Source organism: Anomaloglossus baeobatrachus, chromosome 3 (assembly GCF_048569485.1).
Source record: "Anomaloglossus baeobatrachus isolate aAnoBae1 chromosome 3, aAnoBae1.hap1, whole genome shotgun sequence".
Taxonomy (NCBI): domain Eukaryota; kingdom Metazoa; phylum Chordata; class Amphibia; order Anura; family Aromobatidae; genus Anomaloglossus; species Anomaloglossus baeobatrachus.
In genome coordinates, this window is record NC_134355.1 from 705,271,817 (window position 1) to 705,298,595 (window position 26,779).

General features: G+C 46.4%; 1 protein-coding gene across 1 annotated transcript in view; it reads left to right on the top strand.

Moving 5' to 3' along the window:
• Window positions 1–24,869, top strand: part of TRIM54 (tripartite motif containing 54) — a 143,181-nt gene extending 118,312 nt beyond the window's left edge. The window contains exon 9 of the mRNA XM_075341404.1: window positions 24,744–24,869. Within this exon, the coding sequence (XP_075197519.1) occupies window positions 24,744–24,802 (59 nt within the window). The 3' untranslated portion in view covers window positions 24,803–24,869. The remainder of the gene's footprint in view (window positions 1–24,743) is intronic.
• Window positions 24,870–26,779: the final 1,910 nt, after the last annotated feature.

Genomic DNA, 26,779 nt, shown 5'->3' on the forward strand with positions numbered 1-26,779 from the left:
GAGAGAAAAGGGGGCCACGACTACAAGCCCCGAGGCACCCCCGGCACCCCGTTACACAGGGAAGGAGGAGACAGCCAGAGAGACAGACAAAGATAGATGGGGAAAGACACAGACCTTGATAGAGACAGACAGGGAAAGAGACAAAGAAATAGAGACAGACAAGGAAAGAGACAGATCTGTATGTGAGGAGCTCCCTCTAGTGGTGACTGTATATATACAAATCTGTATGTGAAGAGCCCCCTCTAGTGGTGACTGTATATATACAAATCTGTATGTGAGGAGCCCCCTCTAGTGGTGACTGTATATACACATCTGTATGTGAGGAGCCCCCTCTAGTGGTGACTGTATATATACACATCTGTGTGTGAGGAGCTCCCTCTAGTGGTGACTGTATATATACACATCTGTATGTAGTGAGCTCCCTCTAGTGGTGACTGTATATATACACATCTGTATGTGAGGAGCCCCCTCTAGTGGTGACTGTATATACACATCTGTATGTGAGGAGCTCCCTCTAGTGGTGACTGTATATATACACATCTGTATGTGAGGAGCTCCCTCTAGTGGTGACTGTATATATACACATCTGTGTGTGAGGAGCTCCCTCTAGTGGTGACTGTATATACACATCTGTATGTGAGGAGCCCCCTCTAGTGGTGACTGTATATATACACATCTGTGTGTGAGGAGCTCCCTCTAGTGGTGACTGTATATATACACATCTGTATGTGAGGAGCCCCCTCTAGTGGTGACTGTATATATACACATCTGTATGTGAGGAGCCCCCTCTAGTGGTGACTGTATACATACACATCTGTGTGTGAGGAGCCCCCTCTAGTGGTGACTGTATATATACACATCTGTATGTGAGGAGCCCCCTCTAGTGGTGACTGTATATATACACATCTGTATGTGAGGAGCCCCCTCTAGTGGTGACTGTATATATACACATCTGTGTGTGAGGAGCCCCCTCTAGTGGTGACTGTATATATACACATCTGTATGTGAGGAGCCCCCTCTAGTGGTGACTGTATATATACAAATCTGTATGTGAGGAGCCCCCTCTAGTGGTGACTGAATATATACACATCTGTGTGTGAGGAGCTCCCTCTAGTGGTGACTGTATATACACATCTGTATGTGAGGAGCCCCCTCTAGTGGTGACTGTATATATACACATCTGTGTGTGAGGAGCCCCCTCTAGTGGTGACTGTATATATACACATCTGTATGTGAGGAACTCCCTCTAGTGGTGACTGTATATATACACATCTGTGTGTGAAGAGCTCCCTCTAGTGGTGACTGTATATATACACATCTGTATGTGAGGAGCCCCCTCTAGTGGTGACTGTATATACACATCTGTATGTGAGGAGCTCCCTCTAGTGGTGACTGTATATATACAAATCTGTATGTGAGGAGCCCCCTCTAGTGGTGACTGAATATATACACATCTGTGTGTGAGGAGCTCCCTCTAGTGGTGACTGTATATACACATCTGTATGTGAGGAGCCCCCTCTAGTGGTGACTGTATATATACACATCTGTGTGTGAGGAGCCCCCTCTAGTGGTGACTGTATATATACACATCTGTATGTGAGGAACTCCCTCTAGTGGTGACTGTATATATACACATCTGTGTGTGAAGAGCTCCCTCTAGTGGTGACTGTATATATACACATCTGTATGTGAGGAGCCCCCTCTAGTGGTGACTGTATATACACATCTGTATGTGAGGAGCTCCCTCTAGTGGTGACTGTATATATACACATCTGTGTGTGAGGAGCCCCCTCTAGTGGTGACTGTATATATACACATCTGTATGTGAGGAGCTCCCTCTAGTGGTGACTGTATATATACACATCTGTATGTGAGGAGCCCCCTCTAGTGGTGACTGTATATATACACATCTGTGTGTGAGGAGCCCCCTCTAGTGGTGACTGTATATATACACATCTGTATGTGAGGAGCTCCCTCTAGTGGTGACTGTATATATACACATCTGTGTGTGAAGAGCTCCCTCTAGTGGTGACTGTATATATACACATCTGTATGTGAGGAGCCCCCTCTAGTGGTGACTGTATATACACATCTGTATGTGAGGAGCTCCCTCTAGTGGTGACTGTATATACACATCTGTATGTGAGGAGCTCCCTCTAGTGGTGACTGTATATATACATCTGTGTGAGGAGCCCCCTCTAGTGGTGACTGTATATATACACATCTGTATGTGAGGAGCTCCCTCTAGTGGTGACTGTATATACACATCTGTATGTGAGGAGCTCCCTCTAGTGGTGACTGTATATATACACATCTGTATGTGAGGAGCTCCCTCTAGTGGTGACTTTATATATACACATCTGTGTGTGAGGAGCTCCCTCTAGTGGTGACTGTATATATACACATCTGTGTGTGAGGAGCCCCCTCTAGTGGTGGCTGTATATATACACATCTGTATGTGAGGAGCCCCCTCTAGTGGTGACTGTATATATACACATCTGTATGTGAGGAGCTCTCTCTAGTGGTGACTGTATATATACACATCTGTATGTGAGGAGCCCCCTCTAGTGGTGACTGAATATATACACATCTGTGTGTGAGGAGCCCCCTCTAGTGGTGACTGTATATATACACATCTGTGTGTGAGGAGCTCCCTCTATTGGTGACTGTATATATACACATCTGTATGTGAGGAACTCCCTCTAGTGGTAACTGTATATATACACATCTGTATGTGAGGAGCTCCCTCTAGTGGTGACTGTATATACACATCTGTATGTGAGGAGCTCCCTCTAGTGGTGACTGTATATACACATCTGTATGTGAGGAGCCTCCTCCAGTGGTGACTGTATATATACACATCTGTATGTGAGGAGCTCCCTCTAGTGGTGACTGTATATATACACATCTGTGTGTGAGGAGCCCCCTCTAGTGGTGACTGTATATATACACATCTGTATGTGAGGAGCTCCCTCTAGTGGTGACTGTATATATACACATCTGTATGTGAGGAGCTCCCTCTAGTGGTGACTGTATATATACACATCTGTGTGTGAGGAGCCCCCTCTAGTGGTGACTGTATATACACATCTGTGTGTGAGGAGCCCCCTCTAGTGGTGACTGTATATATACACATCTGTATGTGAGGAGCCCCCTCTAGTGGTGACTGTATATATACACATCTGTATGTGAGGAGCTCCCTCTAGTGGTGACTGTATATATATACATCTGTATGTGAGGAGCTCCCTCTAGTGGTGACTGTATATATATACATCTGTGTGTGAGGAGCCCCCTCTAGTGGTGACTGTATATATACACATCTGTATGTGAAGAGCTCCCTCTAGTGGTGAGTGTATATATACACATCTGTATGTGAGGAGCTCCCTCTAGTGGTGACTGTATATATACACATCTGTGTGTGAGGAGCCCCCTCTAGTGGTGACTGTATATATACACATCTGTATGTGAGGAGCCCCCTCTAGTGGTGACTGTATATATACACATCTGTATGTGAGGAGCCCCCTCTAGTGGTGACTGTATATATACACATCTGTGTGTGAGGAGCCCCCTCTAGTGGTGACTGTATATATACACATCTGTATGTGAGGAGCTCCCTCTAGTGGTGACTGTATATACACATCTGTGTGTGAGGAGCTCCCTCTAGTGGTGACTGTATATATACACATCTGTATGTGAGGAGCCCCCTCTAGTGGTGACTGTATATATACACATCTGTATGTGAGGAGCTCCCTCTAGTAGTGACTGTATATATACACATCTGTATGTGAGGAGCCCCCTCTAGTGGTGACTGTATATATACACATCTGTTTGTGAGGAGCCCCCTCTAGTGGTGACTGTATATATACACATCTGTATGTGAGGAGCTCCCTCTAGTGGTGACTGTATATATACACATCTGTATGTGAGGAGCCCCCTCTAGTGGTGACTGTATATATACACATCTGTTTGTGAGGAGCCCCCTCTAGTGGTGACTGTATATATACACATCTGTATGTGTAGAGCTCCCTCTAGTGGTGACTGTATATATACACATCTGTATGTGAGGAGCCCCCTCTAGTGGTGACTGTATATATACACATCTGTATGTGAGGAGCCCCCTCTAGTGGTGACTGTATATATACACATCTGTGTGTGAGGAGCCCCCTCTAGTGGTGACTGTATATATACACATCTGTATGTGAGGAGCCCCCTCTAGTGGTGACTGTATATATACACATCTGTATGTGAGGAGCCCCCTCTAGTGGTGACTGTATATATACACATCTGTATGTGAGGAGCCCCCTCTAGTGGTGACTGTATATATACACATCTGTGTGTGAGGAGCCCCCTCTAGTGGTGACTGTATATATACACATCTGTGTGTGAGGAGCCCCCTCTAGTGGTGACTGTATATATACACATCTGTGTGTGAGGAGCCCCCTCTAGTGGTGACTGTATATACACATCTGTGTGTGAGGAGCCCCCTCTAGTGGTGACTGTATATATACACATCTGTATGTGAGAAGCCCCCTCTAGTGGTGACAGTATATATACACATCTGTATGTGAGGAGCTCCCTCTAGTGGTGACTGTATATACACATATCTGTATGTGAGGAGCCCCCTCTAGTGGTGACTGTATATACACATCTGTGTGTGAGGAGCCCCCTCTAGTGGTGACTGTATATATACACATCTGTGTGTGAGGAGCTCCCTCTAGTGGTGACTGTATATATACACATCTGTATGTGAGGAGCTCCCTCTAGTGGTGACTGTATATATACACATCTGTATGTGAGGAGCTCCCTCTAGTGGTGACTGTATATACACATCTGTATGTGAGGAGCTCCCTCTAGTGGTGACTGTATATATACACATCTGTATGTGAGGAGCCCCCTCTAGTGGTGACTGTATATACACATCTGTGTGTGAGGAGCTCCCTCTAGTGGTGACTGTATATATACACATCTGTATGTGAGGAGCTCCCTCTAGTGGTGACTGTATATACACATCTGTATGTGAGGAGCTCCCTCTAGTGGTGACTGTATATATACACATCTGTATGTGAGGAGCCCCCTCTAGTGGTGACTGTATATATACACATCTGTGTGTGAGGAGCTCCCTCTAGTGGTGACTGTATATACACATCTGTATGTGAGGAGCTCCCTCTAGTGGTGACTGTATATATACACATCTGTGTGTGAGGAGCCCCCTCTAGTGGTGACTGTATATACACATCTGTATGTGAGGAGCCCCCTCTAGTGGTGACTGTATATATACACATCTGTATGTGAGGAGCTCCCTCTAGTGGTGACTGTATATATACACATCTGTATGTGAGGAGCCCCCTCTAGTGGTGACTGTATATATACATATCTGTGTGTGAGGAGCCCCCTCTAGTGGTGACTGTATATATACACATCTGTATGTGAGGAGTCCCCTCTAGTGGTGACTGTTATATACACATCTGTGTGTGAGGAGCCCCCTCTAGTGGTGACTGTATATATACACATCTGTGTGTGAGGAGCCCCCTCTAGTGGTGACTGTATATATACACATCTGTATGTGAGGAGCTTCCTCTAGTGGTGACTGTATATATACACATCTGTATGTGAGGAGCCCCCTCTAGTGGTGACTGTATATACACATCTGTATGTGAGGGAGCCCCCTCTAGTGGTGACCTGTATATATACACATCTGTATGTGAGGAGCCCCCTCTAGTGGTGACTGTATATATACACATCTGTATGTGAGGAGCTCCCTCTAGTGGTGACTGTATATACACATCTGTATGTGAGGAGCCCCCTCTAGTGGTGACTGTATATATACACATCTGTGTGTGAGGAGCTCCCTCTAGTGGTGATTGTATATATACACATCTGTATGTGAGGAGCCCCCTCTAGTGGTGACTGTATATATACACATCTGTATGTGAGGAGCCCCCTCTAGTGGTGACTGTATATATACACATCTGTGTGTGAGGAGCCCCCTCTAGTGGTGACTGTATATATACACATCTGTATGTGAGGAACTCCCTCTAGTGGTGACTGTATATATACACATCTGTGTGTGAGGAGCTTCCTCTAGTGGTGACTGTATATATACACATCTGTATGTGAGGAGCTCCCTCTATTGGTGACTGTATATATACACATCTGTATGTGAGGAGCTCCCTCTAGTGGTGACTGTATATATACACATCTGTATGTGAGGAGCCCCCTCTAGTGGTGACTGTATATATACACATCTGTATGTGATGAGCCCCCTCTAGTGGTGACTGTATATATATACACATCTGTATGTGAGGAGCTCCCTCTAGTGGTGACTGTATATATACACATCTGTATGTGAGGAGCTCCCTCTAGTGGTGACTGTATATATACACATCTGTGTGTGAGGAGCTCCCTCTAGTGGTGACTGTATATATACACATCTGTATGTGAGGAGCCCCCTCTAGTGGGTGACTGTATATATACACATCTGTATGTGAGGAGCCCCCTCTAGTGGTGACTGTATATATACACATCTGTATGTGAGGAGCTCCCTCTAGTGGTGACTGTATATATACACATCTGTATGTGAGGAGCTCCCTCTAGTGGTGACTGTATATATACACATCTGTGTGTGAGGAGCTCCCTCTAGTGGTGACTGTAAATATACACATCTGTGTGTGAGGAGCTCCCTCTAGTGGTGAACCTGTATATATACACATCTGTGTGTGAGGAGCTCCCTCTAGTGGTGACTGTATATATACACATCTGTATGTGAGGAGCTCCCTCTAGTGGTGACTGTATATATCACATCTGTATGTGAGGAGCTCCCTCTAGTGGTGATATATACACATCTGTATGTGAGGAGCCCCCTCTAGTGGTGACTGTATATATACACATCTGTATGTGAGGAGCTCCCTCTATTGGTGACTGTATATATACACATCTGTATGTGAGGGAGCTCCCTCTAGTGGTGACTGTATATATACACATCTGTATGTGAGGAGCCCCCTCTAGTGGTGACTGTATATATACACATCTGTATGTGATGAGCCCCCCTCTAGTGGTGACTGTATATATATACACACTGTATGTGAGGAGCTCCCTCTAGGTGGTGACTGTATATATACACATCTGTATGTGAGGAGCTCCCTCTAGTGGGTGACTGTATATATACACATCTGTGTGTGAGGAGCCCCCTCTAGTGGTGACTGTATATATACGAACATCTGTGTGTGAGGAGCCCCCTCTAGTGGTGACTGTATATATACACATCTGTTGTGTGAGGGAGCCCCCTCTAGTGGTGACTGTATATATACACATCTGTGTGTGAGGAGCCCCCTCTAGTGGTGACTGTATATATACACATCTGTATGTGAGGAGCCCCCTCTAGTGGTGACTGTATATATATACACATCTGTATGTGAGGAGCCCCCCTCTAGTGGTGACTGTAATATATACACATCTGTGTGTGAGGAGCTCCCTCTAGTGGTGACTGTATATATACACATCTGTATGTGAGGAGCCCCCTCTAGTGGTGACTGTATATATACATCTGTATGTGAGGAGCCCCCTCTAGTGGTGACTGTATATATACACATCTGTGTGTGAGGAGCCCCCTCTAGTGGTGACTGTATATATACACATCTGTATGTGAGGAGCCCCCTCTAGTGGTGACTGTATATATACACATCTGTATGTGAGGAGCCCCCTCTAGTGGTGACTGTATATATACACATCTGTATGTGAGGAGCCCCCTCTAGTGGTGGACTGTATATATACACATCTGTGTGTGAGGAGCCCCCTCTGGTGGTGACTGTATATATACACATCTGTGTGTGAGGAGCCCCCCTCTGGTGGTGGACTGTATATATACACATCTGTATGTGAGGAAACTGGCCCCTCTAGTGGTGACTGTATATATACACATCTGTATGTGAGGAGCTCCCCTCTAGTGGTAACTGTATATATACACATCTGTATGTGAGAAGCCCCCTCTAGTGGTGACTGTATATATACACATCTGTATGTGAGGAGCCCCCTCTAGTGGTGACTGTATATATACACATCTGTATGTGAGGAGCCCCCTCTAGTGGTGACTGTATATACACATCTGTATGTGAGGAAGCCCCCTCTAGTGGTGACTGTATATATACACATCTGTGTGTGAGGAGCTCCCTCTAGTGGTGACTGTATATACACATCTGTATGTGAGGAACTCCCTCTAGTGGTGACTGTATATATACACATCTGTGTTGTGAGGAGCTCCCTCTAGTGGTGACTGTATATATACACATCTGTGTGTGAGGAGCCCCCTCTAGTGGTGACTGTATATATACACATCTGTATGTGAGGAGCTCCCTCTAGTGGTGACTGTATATATACACATCTGTGTGTGAGGAGCCCCCCTCTAGTGGTGACTGTATATATACACATCTGTATGTGAGGAGCCCCTCTAGTGGTGACTGTATATACACATCTGTGTGTGAGGAGCCCCCTTCTAGTGGTGACAGTATATATACACATCTGTGTGTGAGGAGCTCCCTCTAGTGGTGACTGTATATACACATCTGTATGTGAGGAGCCCCCTCTAGTGGTGGAACAGTATATATACACATCTGTGTGTGAGGAGCTCCTCTAGTGGTGACAGTATATATACACATCTGTGTGTGAGGAGCCCCCTCTAGTGGTGACTGTATATATACACATCTGTTGTGAGAGCCTATATATACACATCTGTTTGTGAGGAGCCCCCTCTACCCTCTAGTGGTGACAGTATATATACACATCTGTGTGTGAGGAGCTCCCTCTAGTGGTGACTGTATATATACACATCTGTATGTGAGGAGCCCCCTCTAGTGGTGACTGTATATATACACATCTGTATGTGAGGAGCTCCCTCTAGTGGTGACTGTATATATACACATCTGTGTGTGAGGAGCCCCCTCTAGTGGTGACTGTATATATACACATCTGTATGTGAGGAGCCCCCTCTAGTGGTGACTGTATATATACACATCTGTATGTGAGGAGCCCCCTCTAGTGGTGACTGTATATACACATCTGTGTGTGAGGAGCCCCCTCTAGTGGTGACTGTATATATACACATCTGTGTGTGAGGAGCTCCCTCTAGTGGTGACTGTATATATACACATCTGTGTGTGAGGAGCCCCCTCTAGTGGTGACTGTATATACACATCTGTATGTGAGGAGCCCCCTCTAGTGGTGACTGTATATACACATCTGTGTGTGAGGAGCCCCCTCTAGTGGTGACTGTATATATACACATCTGTGTGTGAGGAGCTCCCTCTAGTGGTGACAGTATATATACACATCTGTGTGTGAGGAGCTCCCTCTAGTGGTGACAGTATATACACATCTGTGTGTGAGGAGCCCCCTCTAGTGGTGACAGTATATATACACATCTGTATGTGAGGAGCTCCCTCTAGTGGTGACTGTATATATACACATCTGTATGTGAGGAGCCCCCTCTAGTGGTGACTGTATATACACATCTGTGTGTGAGGAGCCCCCTCTAGTGGTGACTGTATATATACACATCTGTGTGTGAGGAGCTCCCCTCTAGTGGTGACTGTATATATACACATCTGTAGTGTGAGGAGCTCCCTCTAGTGGTGACTGTATATACACATCTGTGTGTGAGGAGCCCCCTCTAGTGGTGACTGTATATACACATCTGTGTGTGAGGAGCTCCCCTCTAGTGGTGACTGTATATACACACATCTGTATGTGAGGAGCCCCCTCTAGTGGTGACTGTATATATACACATCTGTGTGTGAGGAGCCCCCTCTAGTGGTGACTGTATATATACACATCTGTGTGTGAGGAGCCCCCTCTAGTGGTGACTGTATATATACACATCTGTGTGTGAGGAGCTCCCCTCTAGTGGTGACTGTATATACACATCTGTATGTGAGGAGCCCCCTCTAGTGGTGACTGTATATATACACATCTGTGTGTGAGGAGCTCCCTCTAGTGGTGACTGTATATATACACATCTGTATGTGAGGAGCTCCCTCTAGTGGTGACTGTATATATACACATCTGTGTGTGAGGAGCTCCCTCTAGTGGTGACTGTATATATACACATCTGTATGTGAGGAGCTCCCTCTAGTGGTGACTGTATATATACACATCTGTATGTGAGGAGCTCCCTCTAGTGGTGACTGTATATATACACATCTGTGTGTGAGGAGCTCCCTCTAGTGGTGACTGTATATATACACATCTGTATGTGAGGAGCTCCCTCTAGTGGTGACTGTATATATACACATCTGTATGTGAGGAGCTCCCTCTAGTGGTGACTGTATATATACACATCTGTATGTGAGGAGCTCCCTCTAGTGGTGACTGTATATATACACATCTGTGTGTGAGGAGCTCCCTCTAGTGGTGACTGTATATATACACATCTGTATGTGAGGAGCTCCCTCTAGTGGTGACTGTATATATACACATCTGTGTGTGAGGAGCTCCCCTCTAGTGGTGACTGTATATATTACACATCTGTATGTGAGGAGCCCCCTCTAGTGGTGACTGTATATATACACATCTGTGTGTGAGGAGCTCCTCTAGTGGTGACTGTATATATACACATCTGTATGTGAGGAGCCCTGGTGACTGTATATATACACATCTGTGTGTGAGGAGCTCCCTCTAGTGGTGACTGTATATATACACATCTGTATGTGAGGAGCTCCCTCTAGTGGTGACTGTATATATACACATCTGTATGTGAGGAGCTCCCTCTAGTGGTGACTGTATATATACACATCTGTATGTGAGGAGCTCCCTCTAGTGGTGACTGTATATATACACATCTGTATGTGAGGAGCCCCCTCTAGTGGTGACTGTATATATACACATCTGTATGTGAGGAGCTCCCTCTAGTGGTGACTGTATATATACACATCTGTAGTGAGGAGCTCCCTCTAGTGGTGACTGTATATATACACATCTGTGTGTGAGGAGCCCCCTCTAGTGGTGACTGTATATATACACATCTGTATGTGAGGAGCCTCCTCTAGTGGTGACTGTATATATACACATCTGTGTGTGAGGAGCTCCCTCTAGTGGTGACTGTATATATACACATCTGTATGTGAGGAGCCTCTCTAGTGGTGACTGTATATATACACATCTGTGTGTGAGGAGCCCCCTCTAGTGGTGACTGTATATATACACATCAGTGTGTGAGGGAGCCCCCTCTAGTGGTGACTGTATATATACACATCTGTGTGTGAGGAGCCCCCTCTAGTGGTGACTGTATATACACATCTGTATGTGAGGAGCCCCCTCTAGTGGTGACTGTATATATACACATCTGTATGTGAGGAGCTCCCTCTAGTGGTGACTGTATATATACACATCTGTGTGTGAGGAGCCCCCTCTAGTGGTGACTGTATATATACACATCTGTATGTGAGGTGCCCCCTCTAGTGGTGACTGTATATATACACATCTGTATGTGAGGAGCTCCCTCTAGTGGTGACTGTATATATACACATCTGTATGTGAGGAGCTCCCTCTAGTGGTGACTGTATATACACACATCTGTGTGTGAGGAGCTCCCTCTAGTGGTGACTGTATATACACACATCTGTGTGTGAGGAGCCCCCTCTAGTGGTGACTGTATATATACACATCTGTGTGTGAGGAGCTCCCTCTAGTGGTGACTGTATATACACATCTGTGTGTGAGGAGCTCCCTCTAGTGGTGACTGTATATACACACATTCTGTGTGTGAGGAGCTCCCCTCTAGTGGTGACTGTATATACACATCTGTATGTGAGGAGCCCCCTCTAGTGGTGACTGTATATATACACATCTGTGTGTGAGGAGCTCCCTCTAGTGGTGACTGTATATATACACATCTGTATTTGAGGAGCCCCCTCTAGTGGTGACTGTATATATACACATCTGTATGTGAGGAGCCTCCTCTAGTGGTGACTGTATATATACACATCTGTGTGTGAGGAGCCTCCTCTAGTGGTGACTGTATATATACACATCTGTGTGTGAGGAGCCCCCTCTAGTGGTGACTGTATATATACACATCTGTATGTGAGGAGCCCCCTCTAGTGGTGACTGTATATATACACATCTGTATGTGAGGAGCTCCCTCTAGTGGTGACTGTATATACACATCTGTGTGTGAGGAGCTCCCTCTAGTGGTGACTGTATATATACACATCTGTGTGTGAGGAGCCCCCTCTAGTGGTGACTGTATATATACACATCTGTATGTGAGGAGCTCCCTCTAGTGGTGACTGTATATACACATCTGTGTGTGAGGAGCTCCCTCAGTGGTGACTGTATATATACACATCTGTGTGTGAGGAACTCCCTCTAGTGGTGACTGTATATATACACATCTGTGTGTGAGGAGCCCCCCTCTAGTGGTGACTGTATATATACACATCTGTATGTGAGGAGCTCCCTCTAGTGGTGACTGTATATATACACATCTGTATGTGAGGAGCTCCCTCTAGTGGTGACTGTATATATACACATCTGTGTGTGAGGAGCCCCCTCTAGTGGTGACTGTATATATACACATCTGTATGTGAGGAGCCTCCTCTAGTGGTGACTGTATATATACACATCTGTATGTGAGGAACTCCCTCTAGTGGTGACTGTATATATACACATCTGTATGTGAGGAGCTCCCTCTAGTGGTGACTGTATATATACACATCTGTATGTGAGGAGCTCCCTCTAGTGGTGACTGTATATATACACATCTGTATGTGAGGAGCTCCCTCTAGTGGTGACTGTATATATACACATCTGTATGTGAGGAGCCCCCTCTAGTGGTGACTGTATATACACATCTGTATGTGAGGAGCCCCCTCTAGTGGTGACTGTATATATACACATCTGTGTGTGAGGAGCCCCCTCTAGTGGTGACTGTATATATACACATCAGTGTGTGAGGAGCCCCCTCTAGTGGTGACTGTATATATACACATCTGTGTGTGAGGAGCCCCCTCTAGTGGTGACTGTATATACGACATCTGTATGTGAGGAGCCCCCTCTAGTGGTGACTGTATATATACACATCTGTATGTGAGGAGCTCCCTCTAGTGGTGACTGTATATATACACATCTGTGTGTGAGGAGCCCCCTCTAGTGGTGACTGTATATATACACATCTGTATGTGAGGTGCCCCCCTCTAGTGGTGACTGTATATATACACATCTGTATGTGAGGAGCTCCCTCTAGTGGTGACTGTATATATACACATCTGTATGTGAGGAGCTCCCTCTAGTGGTGACTGTATATACACACATCTGTGTGTGAGGAGCTCCCTCTAGTGGTGACTGTATATACACACATCTGTATGTGAGAAGCCCCCTCTAGTGGTGACTGTATATATACACATCTGTATCTGAGGAGCTCCCTCTAGTGGTGACTGTATATATACACATCTGAATGTGAGGAGCCCCCTCTAGTGGTGACTGTATATATACACATCTGTGTGTGAGGAGCTCCCTCTAGTGGTGACTGTATATACACATCTGTATGTGAGGAGCCCCCTCTAGTGGTGACTGTATATATACACATCTGTGTGTGAGGAGCTCCCTCTAGTGGTGACTGTATATATACACATCTGTATTTGAGGAGCCCCCTCTAGTGGTGACTGTATATATACACATCTGTGTGTGAGGAGCCCCCTCTAGTGGTGACTGTATATATACACATCTGTGTGTGAGGAGCTCCCTCTAGTGGTGACTGTATATATACACATCTGTGTGTGAGGAGCCCCCTCTAGTGGTGACTGTATATATACACATCTGTATGTGAGGAGCTCCCTCTAGTGGTGACTGTATATACACATCTGTGTGTGAGGAGCTCCCTCTAGTGGTGACTGTATATATACACATCTGTGTGTGAGGAGCCCCCTCTAGTGGTGACTGTATATATACACATCTGTGTGTGAGGAGCTCCTCTAGTGGTGACTGTATATATACACATCTGTGTGTGAGGAGCCCCCTCTAGTGGTGACTGTATATATACACATCTGTGTGAGGAGCCCCCTCTAGTGGTGACTGTATATATACACATCTGTATGTGAGGAGCTCCCTCTAGTGGTGACTGTATATACACATCTGTGTGTGAGGAGCTCCCTCTAGTGGTGACTGTATATATACACATCTGTGTGTGAGGAGCCCCCTCTAGTGGTGACTGTATATATACACATCTGTGTGTGAGGAGCTCCCTCTAGTGGTGACTGTATATACACATCTGTATGTGAGGAGCCCCCTCTAGTGGTGACTGTATATATACACATCAGTGTGTGAGGAGCTCCCTCTAGTGGTGACTGTATATACACATCTGTGTGTGAGGAGCCCCCTCTAGTGGTGACTGTATATATACACATCTGTGTGTGAGGAGCCCCCTCTAGTGGTGACTGTATATATACACATCTGTATGTGAGGAGCTCCCTCTAGTGGTGACTGTATATACACATCTGTGTGTGAGGAGCTCCCTCTAGTGGTGACTGTATATATACACATCTGTATGTGAGGAGCCCCCTCTAGTGGTGACTGTATATACACATCTGTATGTGAGGAGCCCCCTCTAGTGGTGACTGTATATATACACATCTGTATGTGAGGAGCTCCCTCTAGTGGTGACTGTATATATACACATCTGTATGTGAGGAGCCCCCTCTAGTGGTGACTGTATATATACACATCTGTATGTGAGGAGCTCCCTCTAGTGGTGACTCTATATATATACACATCTGTATGTGAGAAGCCCCCTCTAGTGGTGACTGTATATATACACATCAGTGTGTGAGGAGCTCCCTCTAGTGGTGACTGTATATATACACATCTGTATGTGAGGAGCTCCCTCTAGTGGTGACTGTATATATACACATCTGTATGTGAGGAGCCCCCTCTAGTGGTGACTGTATATATACACATCTGTATGTGAGGAGCCCCCTCTAGTGGTGACTGTATATACACATCTGTGTGTGAGGAGCCCCCCTCTAGTGGTGACTGTATATATACACATCTGTATGTGAGGAGCCCCCTCTAGTGGTGACTGTATATACACATCTGTGTGTGAGGAGCCCCCTCTAGTGGTGACTGTATATATACACATCTGTATGTGAGGAGCCCCCTCTAGTGGTGACTGTATATATACACATCTGTATGTGAGGAGCCCCCTCTAGTGGTGACTGTATATATACACATCTGTATGTGAGGAGCCCCCTCTAGTGGTGACTGTATATATACACATCTGTATGTGAGGAGCTCCCTCTAGTGGTGACTGTATATATACACATCTGTATGTGAGGAGCTCCCTCTAGTGGTGACTGTATATATACACATCTGTATGTGAGGAGCTCCCTCTAGTGGTGACTGTATATATACACATCTGTATGTGAGGAGCCCCCTCTAGTGGTGACTGTATATATACACATCTGTATGTGAGGAGCCCCCTCTAGTGGTGACTGTATATATACACATCTGTATGTGAGGAGCTCCCTCTAGTGGTGACTGTATATATACACATCTGTATGTGAGGAGCCCCCTCTAGTGGTGACTGTATATATACACATCTGTATGTGAGGAGCCCCCTCTAGTGGTGACTGTATATACACATCTGTATGTGAGGAGCTCCTCTAGTGGTGACTGTATATACACATCTGTGTGTGAGGAGCCCCCTCTAGTGGTGACTGTATATATACACATCTGTATGTGAGGAGCCCCCTCTAGTGGTGGACTGTATATATACACATCTGTATGTGAGGAGCCCCCTCTAGTGGTGACTGTATATATACACATCTGTATGTGAGGAGCTCCCTCTAGTGGTGACTGTATATATACATATCTGTGTGTGAGGAGCCCCCTCTAGTGGTGACTGTATATATACACATCTGTATGTGAGGAGCCCCCTCTAGTGGTGACTGTATATATACACATCTGTGTGTGAGGAGCCCCCTCTAGTGTGACTGTATATATACACATCTGTGTGTGAGGAGCCCCCTCTAGTGGTGACTGTATATACACATCTGTATGTGAGGAGCCCCCTCTAGTGGTGACTGTATATATACACATCTGTATGTGAGGAGTTCCCTCTAGTGGTGACTGTATATATACACATCTGTATGTGAGGAGCTCCCTCTAGTGGTGACTGTATATATACATATCTGTGTGTGAGGAGCCCCCTCTAGTGGTGACTGTATATATACACATCTGTATGTGAGGAGTTCCCTCTAGTGGTGACTGTATATATACACATCTGTATGTGAGGAGTTCCCTCTAGTGGTGACTGTATATATACACATCTGTATGTGAGGAGCCCCCTCTAGTGGTGACTGTATATATACACATCTGTATGTGAGGAGCTCCCTCTAGTGGTGACTGTATATATACACATCTGTATGTGAGGAGCTCCCTCTAGTGGTGACTGTATATATACACATCTGTATGTGAGGAGCTCCCTCTAGTGGTGACTGTATATATACACATCTGTATGTGAGGAGCTCCCTCTAGTGGTGACTGTATATACACACATCTGTGTGTGAGGAGCCCCCTCTAGTGGTGACTGTATATACACATCTGTATGTGAGGAGCTCCCTCTAGTGGTGACTGTATATACACATCTGTATGTGAGGGGCTCCCTCTAGTGGTGACTGTATATACACATCTGTGTGTGAGGAGCTCCCTCTAGTGGTGACTGTATATATACACATCTGTATGTGAGGAGCCCCCTCTAGTGGTGACTGTATATATACACATCTGTATGTGAGGAGCCCCCTCTAGTGGTGACTGTATATACACATCTGTATGTGAGGAGCTCCCTCTAGTGGTGACTGTATATATACACATCTGTATGTGAGGAGCTCCCTCTAGTGGTGACTGTATATATACACATCTGTGTGTGAGGAGCTCCCTCTAGTGGTGACTGTATATATACACATCTGTGTGTGAGGAGCCCCCTCTAGTGGTGACTGTATATATACACATCTGTATGTGAGGAACTCCCTCTAGTGGTGACTGTATATATACACATCTGTATGTGAGGAGCTCCCTCTAGTGGTGATTGTATATACACATCTGTATGTGAGGAGCTCCCTCTAGTGGTGACTGTATATATACACATCTGTATGTGAGGAGCTCCCTCTAGTGGTGACTGTATATATACACATCTGTGTGTGAGGAGCCCCCTCTAGTGGTGACTGTATATATACACATCTGTGTGTGAGGAGCTCACTCTAGTGGTGACTGTATACATACACATCTGTGTGTGAGGAGCTCCCTCTAGTGGTGACTGTATATATACACATCTGTATGTGAGGAGCCCCCTCTAGTGGTGACTGTATATATACACATCTGTATGTGAGGAGCCCCCTCTAGTGGTGACTGTATATATACACATCTGTGTGTGAGGAGCCCCCTCTAGTGGTGACTGTATATATACACATCTGTATGTGAGGAGCCCCCTCTAGTGGTGACTGTATATATACACATCTGTATGTGAGGAGCCCCCTCTAGTGGTGACTGTATATATACACATCTGTGTGTGAGGAGCCCCCTCTAGTGGTGACTGTATATATACACATCTGTATGTGAGGAGCCTCCTCTAGTGGTGACTGTATATACACATCTGTATGTGAGGAGCTCCCTCTAGTGGTGACTGTATATATACACATCTGTATGTGAGGAGCTCCCTCTAGTGGTGACTGTATATATACACATCTGTATGTGAGGAGCTCCCTCTAGTGGTGACTGTATATATACACATCTGTATGTGAGGAGCCCCCTCTAGTGGTGACTGTATATATACACATCTGTGTGTGAGGAGCTCCCTCTAGTGGTGACTGTATATATACACATCTGTGTGTGAGGAGCCCCCTCTAGTGGTGACTGTATATATACACATCTGTATGTGAGGAGCCCCCTCTAGTGGTGACTGTATATATACACATCTGTATGTGAGGAGCCTCCTCTAGTGGTGACTGTATATATACACATCTGTATGTGAGGAGCCCCCTCTAGTGGTGACTGTATATACACATCTGTATGTGAGGAGCTCCCTCTAGTGGTGACTGTATATACACATCTGTGTGTGAGGAGCCCCCTCTAGTGGTGACTGTATATATACACATCTGTATGTGAGGAGCCCCCTCTAGTGGTGACTGTATATATACACATCTGTATGTGAGGAGCCCCCTCTAGTGGTGACTGTATATATACACATCTGTGTGTGAGGAGCCCCCTCTAGTGGTGACTGTATATACACATCTGTATGTGAGGAGCTTCCTCTAGTGGTGACTGTATATATACACATCTGTGTGTGAGGAGCTCCCTCTAGTGGTGACTGTATATATACACATCTGTATGTGAGGAGCTCCCTCTAGTGGTGACTGTATATATACACATCTGTATGTGAGGAGCCCCCTCTAGTGGTGACTGTATATATACACATCTGTATGTGAGGAGCCTCCTCTAGTGGTGACTGTATATATACACATCTGTATGTGAGGAGCCCCCTCTAGTGGTGACTGTATATATACACATCTGTGTGTGAGGAGCTCCCTCTAGTGGTGACTGTATATATACACATCTGTGTGTGAGGAGCCCCCTCTAGTGGTGACTGTATATATACACATCTGTGTGTGAGGAGCCCCCTCTAGTGGTGACTGTATATACACATCTGTATGTGAGAAGCTCCCTCTAGTGGTGACTGTATATATACACATCTGTATGTGAGGAGCTCCCTCTAGTGGTGACTGTATATATACACATCTGTATGTGAGGAGCCCCCTCTAGTGGTGACTGTATATATACACATCTGTGTGTGAGGAGCCCCCTCTAGTGGTGACTGTATATATACACATCTGTGTGTGAGGAGCCCCCTCTAGTGGTGACTGTATATACACATCTGTATGTGAGGAGCTCCCTCTAGTGGTGACTGTATATATACACATCTGTATGTTAGGAGCTCCCTCTAGTGGTGACTGTATATATACACATCTGTATGTGAGGAGCTCCCTCTAGTGGTGACTGTATATATACACATCTGTATGTGAGGAGCTCCCTCTAGTGGTGACTGTATATATACACATCTGTGTGTGAGGAGCCCCCTCTAGTGGTGACTGTATATATACATATCTGTGTGTGAGGAGCTCCCTCTAGTGGTGACTGTATATACACATCTGTATGTGAGGAGCCCCCTCTAGTGGTGACTGTATATACACATCTGTGTGTGAGGAGCCCCCTCTAGTGGTGACTGTATATATACACATCTGTGTTTGAGGAGCCCCCTCTAGTGGTGACTGTATATACACATCTGTATGTGAGGAGCTCCCTCTAGTGGTGACTGTATATATACATATCTGTGTGTGAGGAGCTCCCTCTAGTGGTGACTGTATATACACATCTGTATGTGAGGAGCTCCCTCTAGTGGTGACTGTATATATACACATCTGTATGTGAGGAGCCCCCTCTAGTGGTGACTGTATATATACACATCTGTATGTGAGAAGCCCCCTCTAGTGGTGACTGTATATACACATCTGTATGTGAGGAGCTCCCTCTAGTGGTGACTGTATATATACACATCTGTATGTGAGGAGCCCCCTCTAGTGGTGACTGTATATATAAACATCTGTATGTGAGGAGCCCCCTCTAGTGGTGACTGTATATATACACATCTGTATGTGAGGAGCTCCCTCTAGTGGTGACTGTATATATACACATCTGTATGTGAGGAGCCCCCTCTAGTGGTGACTGTATATATACACATCTGTATGTGAGAAGCCCCCTCTAGTGGTGACTGTATATATACACATCTGTATGTGAGGAGCCCACTCTAGTGGTGACTGTATATATACACATCTGTGTGTGAGGAGCCCCCTCTAGTGGTGACTGTATATACACATCTGTATGTGAGGAGCCCCCTCTAGTGGTGACTGTATATATACACATCTGTATGTGAGGAGCCCCCTCTAGTGGTGACTGTATATACACATCTGTATGTGAGGAGCCCCCTCTAGTGGTGACTGTATATATACACATCTGTATGTGAGGAGCCCCCTCTAGTGGTGACTGTATATATACACATCTGTATGTGAGGAGCTCCCTCTAGTGGTGACTGTATATACACATCTGTATGTGAGGAGCTCCCTCTAGTGGTGACTGTATATATACACATCTGTGTGTGAGGAGCCCCCTCTAGTGGTGACTGTATATATACACATCTGTATGTGAGGAGCCCCCTCTAGTGGTGACTGTATATATACACATCTGTATGTGAGGAGCCCCCTCTAGTGGTGACTGTATATATACACATCTGTAGTGTGAGGAGCCCCCTCTAGTGGTGACTGTATATATACACATCTGTATGTGAGGAGCCCCCTCTAGTGGTGACTGTATATATACACATCTGTGTGTGAGGAGCCCCCTCTAGTGGTGACTGTATATATACACATCTGTGTGTGAGGAGCTCCCTCTAGTGGTGACTGTATATATACACATCTGTGTGTGAGGAGCCCCCTCTAGTGGTGACTGTATATATACACATCTGTATGTGAGGAGCCCCCTCTAGTGGTGACTGTATATATACACATCTGTATGTGAGAAGCCCCCTCTAGTGGTGACTGTATATATACACATCTGTATGTGAGGAGCCCACTCTAGTGGTGACTGTATATACACATCTGTGTGTGAGGAGCCCCCTCTAGTGGTGACTGTATATACACATCTGTATGTGAGGAGCCCCCTCTAGTGGTGACTGTATATATACACATCTGTATGTGAGGAGCCCCCTCTAGTGGTGACTGTATATACACATCTGTATGTGAGGAGCCCCCTCTAGTGGTGACTGTATATATACACATCTGTATGTGAGGAGCCCCCTCTAGTGGTGACTGTATATATACACATCTGTATGTGAGGAGCTCCCTCTAGTGGTGACTGTATATATACACATCTGTGTGTGAGGAGCCCCCTCTAGTGGTGACTGTATATATACACATCTGTATGTGAGGAGCCCCCTCTAGTGGTGACTGTATATATACACATCTGTATGTGAGGAGCTCCCTCTAGTGGTGACTGTATATATACACATCTGTGTGTGAGGAGCCCCCTCTAGTGGTGACTGTATATACACACATCTGTATGTGAGGAGCCCCCTCTAGTGGTGACTGTATATATACACATCTGTGTGTGAGGAGCTCCCTCTAGTGGTGACTGTATATATACACATCTGTGTGTGAGGAGCCCCCTCTAGTGGTGACTGTATATATACACATCTGTATGTGAGGAGCCCCCTCTAGTGGTGACTGTATATATACACATCTGTGTGTGAGGAGCCCCCTCTAGTGGTGACTGTATATATACACATCTGTATGTGAGGAGCCCCCTCTAGTGGTGACTGTATATATACACATCTGTGTGTGAGGAGCCCCCTCTAGTGGTGACTGTATATATACACATCTGTATGTGAGGAGCCCCCTCTAGTGGTGACTGTATATATACACATCTGTATGTGAGGAGCCCCCTCTAGTGGTGACTGTATATATACATCTGTATGTGAGGAGCCCCCTCTAGTGGTGACTGTATATATACACATCTGTATGTGAGGAGCCCTCTCTAGTGGTGACTGTATATATACACATCTGTATGTGAGGAGCCCCCTCTAGTGGTGACTGTATATATACACATCTGTATGTGAGGAGCTCCCCTCTAGTGGTGACTGTATATATACACATCTGTGTGTGAGGAGCCCCCTCTAGTGGTGACTGTATATATACACATCTGTATGTGAGGAGCCCCCTCTAGTGGTGACTGTATATATACACATCTGTGTGTGAGGAGCCCCCTCTAGTGGTGACTGTATATATACACATCTGTGTGTGAGGAGCTCCCTCTAGTGGTGACTGTATATATACACATCTGTGTGTGAGGAGCCCCCTCTAGTGGTGACTGTATATATACACATCTGTATGTGAGGAGCTTCCTCTAGTGGTGACTGTATATATACACATCTGTATGTGAGGAGCCCCCTCTAGTGGTGACTGTATATACACATCTGTATGTGAGGAGCTCCCTCTAGTGGTGACTGTATATATACACATCTGTGTGTGAGGAGCCCCCTCTAGTGGTGACTGTATATATACACATCTGTATGTGAGGAGCCCCCTCTAGTGGTGACTGTATATACACATCTGTATGTGAAGAGCTCCCTCTAGTGGTGACTGTATATATACACATCTGTATGTGAGGAGCCCCCTCTAGTGGTGACTGTATATATACACATCTGTATGTGAGGAGCCCCCTCTAGTGGTGACTGTATATATACACATCTGTATGTGAGGAGCCCCCTCTAGTGGTGACTGTATATATAAACATCTGTATGTGAGGAGCCCCCTCTAGTGGTGACTGTATATACACATCTGTATGTGAGGAGCTCCCTCTAGTGGTGACTGTATATATACACATCTGTGTGTGAGGAGCTCCCTCTAGTGGTGACTGTATATATACACATCTGTATGTGAGGAGCTCCCTCTAGTGGTGACTGTATATATACACATCTGTATGTGAGGAGCTCCCTCTAGTGGTGAGTGTATACATACACATCTGTGTGTGAGGAGCCCCCTCTAGTGGTGACTGTATATACACATCTGTATGTGAGGAGCTCCCTCTAGTGGTGACTGTATATATACACATCTGTATGTGAGGAGCTCCCTCTAGTGGTGACTGTATATATACACATCTGTATGTGAGGATCCCCCTCTAGTGGTGACTGTATATATACACATCTGTATGTGAGGAGCCCCCTCTAGTGGTGACTGTATATATACACATCTGTGTGTGAGGAGCCTCCTCTAGTGGTGACTGTATATATACACATCTGTATGTGAGGAGCCCCCTCTAGTGGTGACTGTATATACACATCTGTGTGTGAGGAGCCCCCTCTAGTGGTGACTGTATATACACATCTGTATGTGAGGAGCCCCCTCTAGTGGTGACTGTATATATACACATCTGTATGTGAGGAGCTCCCTCTAGTGGTGACTGTATATACACATCTGTATGTGAGGAGCCCCCTCTAGTGGTGACTGTATATATACACATCTGTGTGTGAGGAGCTCCCTCTAGTGGTGACTGTATATACACATCTGTATGTGAGGAGCCCCCTCTAGTGGTGACTGTATATATACACATCTGTGTGTGAGGAGCCCCCTCTAGTGGTGACTGTATATATACACATCTGTATGTGAGGAGCCCCCTCTAGTGGTGACTGTATATATACACATCTGTGTGTGAGGAGCCCCCTCTAGTGGTGACTGTATATATACACATCTGTGTGTGAGGAGCCCCCTCTAGTGGTGACTGTATATATACACATCTGTGTGTGAGGAGCCCCCTCTAGTGGTGACTGTATATACACACATCTGTATGTGAGGAGCTCCCTCTAGTGGTGACTGTATATATACACATCTGTGTGTGAGGAGCTCCCTCTAGTGGTGACTGTATATATACACATTTGTATGTCAGGAGCTCCCTCTAGTGGTGACTGTATATATACACATCTGTATGTGAGGAGCTCCCTCTAGTGGTGACTGTATATATACACATCTGTATGTGAGGAGCTCCCTCTAGTGGTGACTGTATATATACACATCTGTATGTGAGGAGCCCCCTCTAGTGGTGACTGTATATATACACATCTGTATGTGAGGAGCTCCCTCTAGTGGTGACTGTATATATACACATCTGTATGTGAGGAGCCCCCTCTAGTGGTGACTGTATATACACATCTGTGTGTGAGGAGCTCCCTCTAGTGGTGACTGTATATACACATCTGTATGTGAGGAGCTCCCTCTAGTGGTGACTGTATATATACACATCTGTGTGTGAGGAGCTCCCTCTAGTGGTGACTGTATATATACACATCTGTGTGTGAGGAGCCCCCTCTAGTGGTGACTGTATATATACACATCTGTATGTGAGGAGCTCCCTCTAGTGGTGACTGTATATATACACATCTGTGTGTGAGGAGCCCCCTCTAGTGGTGACTGTATATATACACATCTGTGTGTGAGGAGCTCCCTCTAGTGGTGACTGTATATATACACATCTGTGTGTGAGGAGCCCCCTCTAGTGGTGACTGTATATATACACATCTGTGTGTGAGGAGCCCCCTCTAGTGGTGACTGTATATATACACATCTGTGTGTGAGGAGCCCCCTCTAGTGGTGACTGTATATATACACATCTGTATGTGAGGAGCCCCCTCTAGTGGTGACTGTATATACACATCTGTGTGTGAGGAGCTCCCTCTAGTGGTGACTGTATATACACATCTGTATGTGAGGAGCTCCCTCTAGTGGTGACTGTATATATACACATCTGTATGTGAGGAGTTCCCTCTAGTGGTGACTGTATATATACACATCTGTATGTGAGGAGCCCCCTCTAGTGGTGACTGTATATATACACATCTGTGTGTGAGGAGCTCCCTCTAGTGGTGACTGTATATACACATCTGTGTGTGAGGAGCTCCCTCTAGTGGTGACTGTATATACACATCTGTGTGTGAGGAGCTCCCTCTAGTGGTGACTGTATATATACACATCTGTGTGTGAGGAGCTCCCTCTAGTGGTGACTGTATATACACATCTGTATGTGAGGAGCTCCCTCTAGTGGTGACTTTATATATAACAGATCGGCCTCTCACAATTCTCTCTTTTCTCCATGTTTTTCAGACTCGGGGTCCCGGCAGAAGTCCGTGCCTCCTCAGCAGGGCGACCTTGGAGGATTGTAGAGGACGATATTTCCGTGTGTGATGAGATTAATTCGATGTGCAGTGTAATAAATATTTTTGTTTCTGAGTCTGGTCGGAGTCAGCGCCGTGTTACACCCGGGGTGGAGGCGAAGTACTGAGAGCACCGTACCCCACAACCAGAGTATGAAGAGGCTCCCACATAACGTCACCCCATAAATTCCTGCAATGCAAGAGCCTCATCTGCAGTTTCTGTATCACCGTGCAGTGGGAGGAGCTGACCCTGCAAACACCTTTGGTTACCATGGTTGTACTGATCTGGGCTTGGTCCTGTGTACTATGGTTACCCCGGATGCACTGATCTGGGCCTGGTCCTGTGTTTCATGGTTATCCCGGATGCAGTGATTTGGGCCTGCTCCTGTGTATCATGGTTACCCCGGATGCAGTGATCTGGGCCTTGTCCTGTGTATCATGGTGACCCCGGATGCAGTGATCTGGGCCTTGTCCTGTGTATCATGGTTACCCCGGATGCAGTGATCTGGGCCTTGTCCTGTGTATCATGGTTACTCCGGATGCAGTGATCTGGGCCTTGTCCTGTGTATCATGGTGACCCCGGATGCAGTGATCTGGGCCTTGTCCTGTGTATCATGGTTACTCCGGATGCAGTGATCTGGGCCTTGTCCTGTGTATCATGGTTACTCCGGATGCAGTGATCTGGGCCTTGTCCTGTGTATCATGGTGACCCCGGAGGCAGTGATCTGGGCCTGGTTCCGTGTTCCTATGGTTACCCCGGATGCACTGTTCTGGGCCTGGTCCTGTGTATCATGGTTATCCCGGATGCAGTGATTTGGGCCTGGTCCTGTGTATCATGGTGACCCCGGATGCAGTGATCTGGGCCTGGTTCCGTGTTCCTATGGTTACCCCGGATGCACTAATCTTTGCCTGGTCCTGTGTACTATGGTTACCCCGGATGCAGTGATCTGGGCCTGGTTCCGTGTTCCTATGGTTACCCGGATGCAGTGATCTGGGCCTGGTCCTGTGTACCATGTTTACCCCGGATGCACTGTTCTGGGCCTGGTCCTGTGTATCATGGTTATCCCGGATGCAGTGATTTGGGCCTGGTCCTGTGTATCATGGTTACCCCGGATGCAGTGATCTGGGCCTGGTCCTGTGTACCATGGTTACCCCGGATGCAGTGATCTGGGCCTGGTTCCGTGTTCCTATGGTTACCCCGGATGCAGTGATCTGGGCCTGGTTCCGTGTTCCTATGGTTACCCCGGATGCACTGATCTGGGCCTGGTCCTGTGTTCCATGGTTACCCCGGATGCAGTGATCTAGGCCTAGTTCCGTGTTCCTATGGTTACCCCGGATGCAGTGATCTGGGCCTGGTTCCGTGTTCCTATGGTTATCCCGGATGCACTGATCTGGGCCTGGTCCTGTGTATCATGGTTACCCCGGATGCAGTGATCTGGGCCTTGTCCTGTGTATTATGGTTACCCCGGATGCACTGATCTGGGCCTGGTCCTGTGTACCATGGTTACCCCGGATGTACTGATCTGGGCCTGGTTCCGTGCACCATGGTCACCCCGGATGCACTAATCTTTGCCTGGTCCTGTGTACAATGGTTTCCCCGGATGCAGTTATCTGGGCCTGGTTCCGTGTTCCTATGGTTATCCCGGATGCACTGATCTGGGGCAGTCCTGTGTATCATGGTTACCCCGGATGCACTGATCTGGGCCTGGTCCTGTGTGTCATGGTTACCCCGGATGCAGTGATCTGGGCCTGGTCCTGTGTATCATGGTTACCCCGGATGCAGTGATCTGGGCCTGGTTCCGTGTTCCTATGGTTATCCCAGATGCACTGATCTGGGGCGGTCCTGTGTATCATGGTTACCCCGGATGCACTGATCTGGGCCTGGTTCCGTGTTCCTATGGTTACCCCGGATGTACTGATCTGGGCCTGGTTCCGTGCACAATGGCTACCCCGGATGCACTAATCTTTGCCTGGTCCTGTGTACAA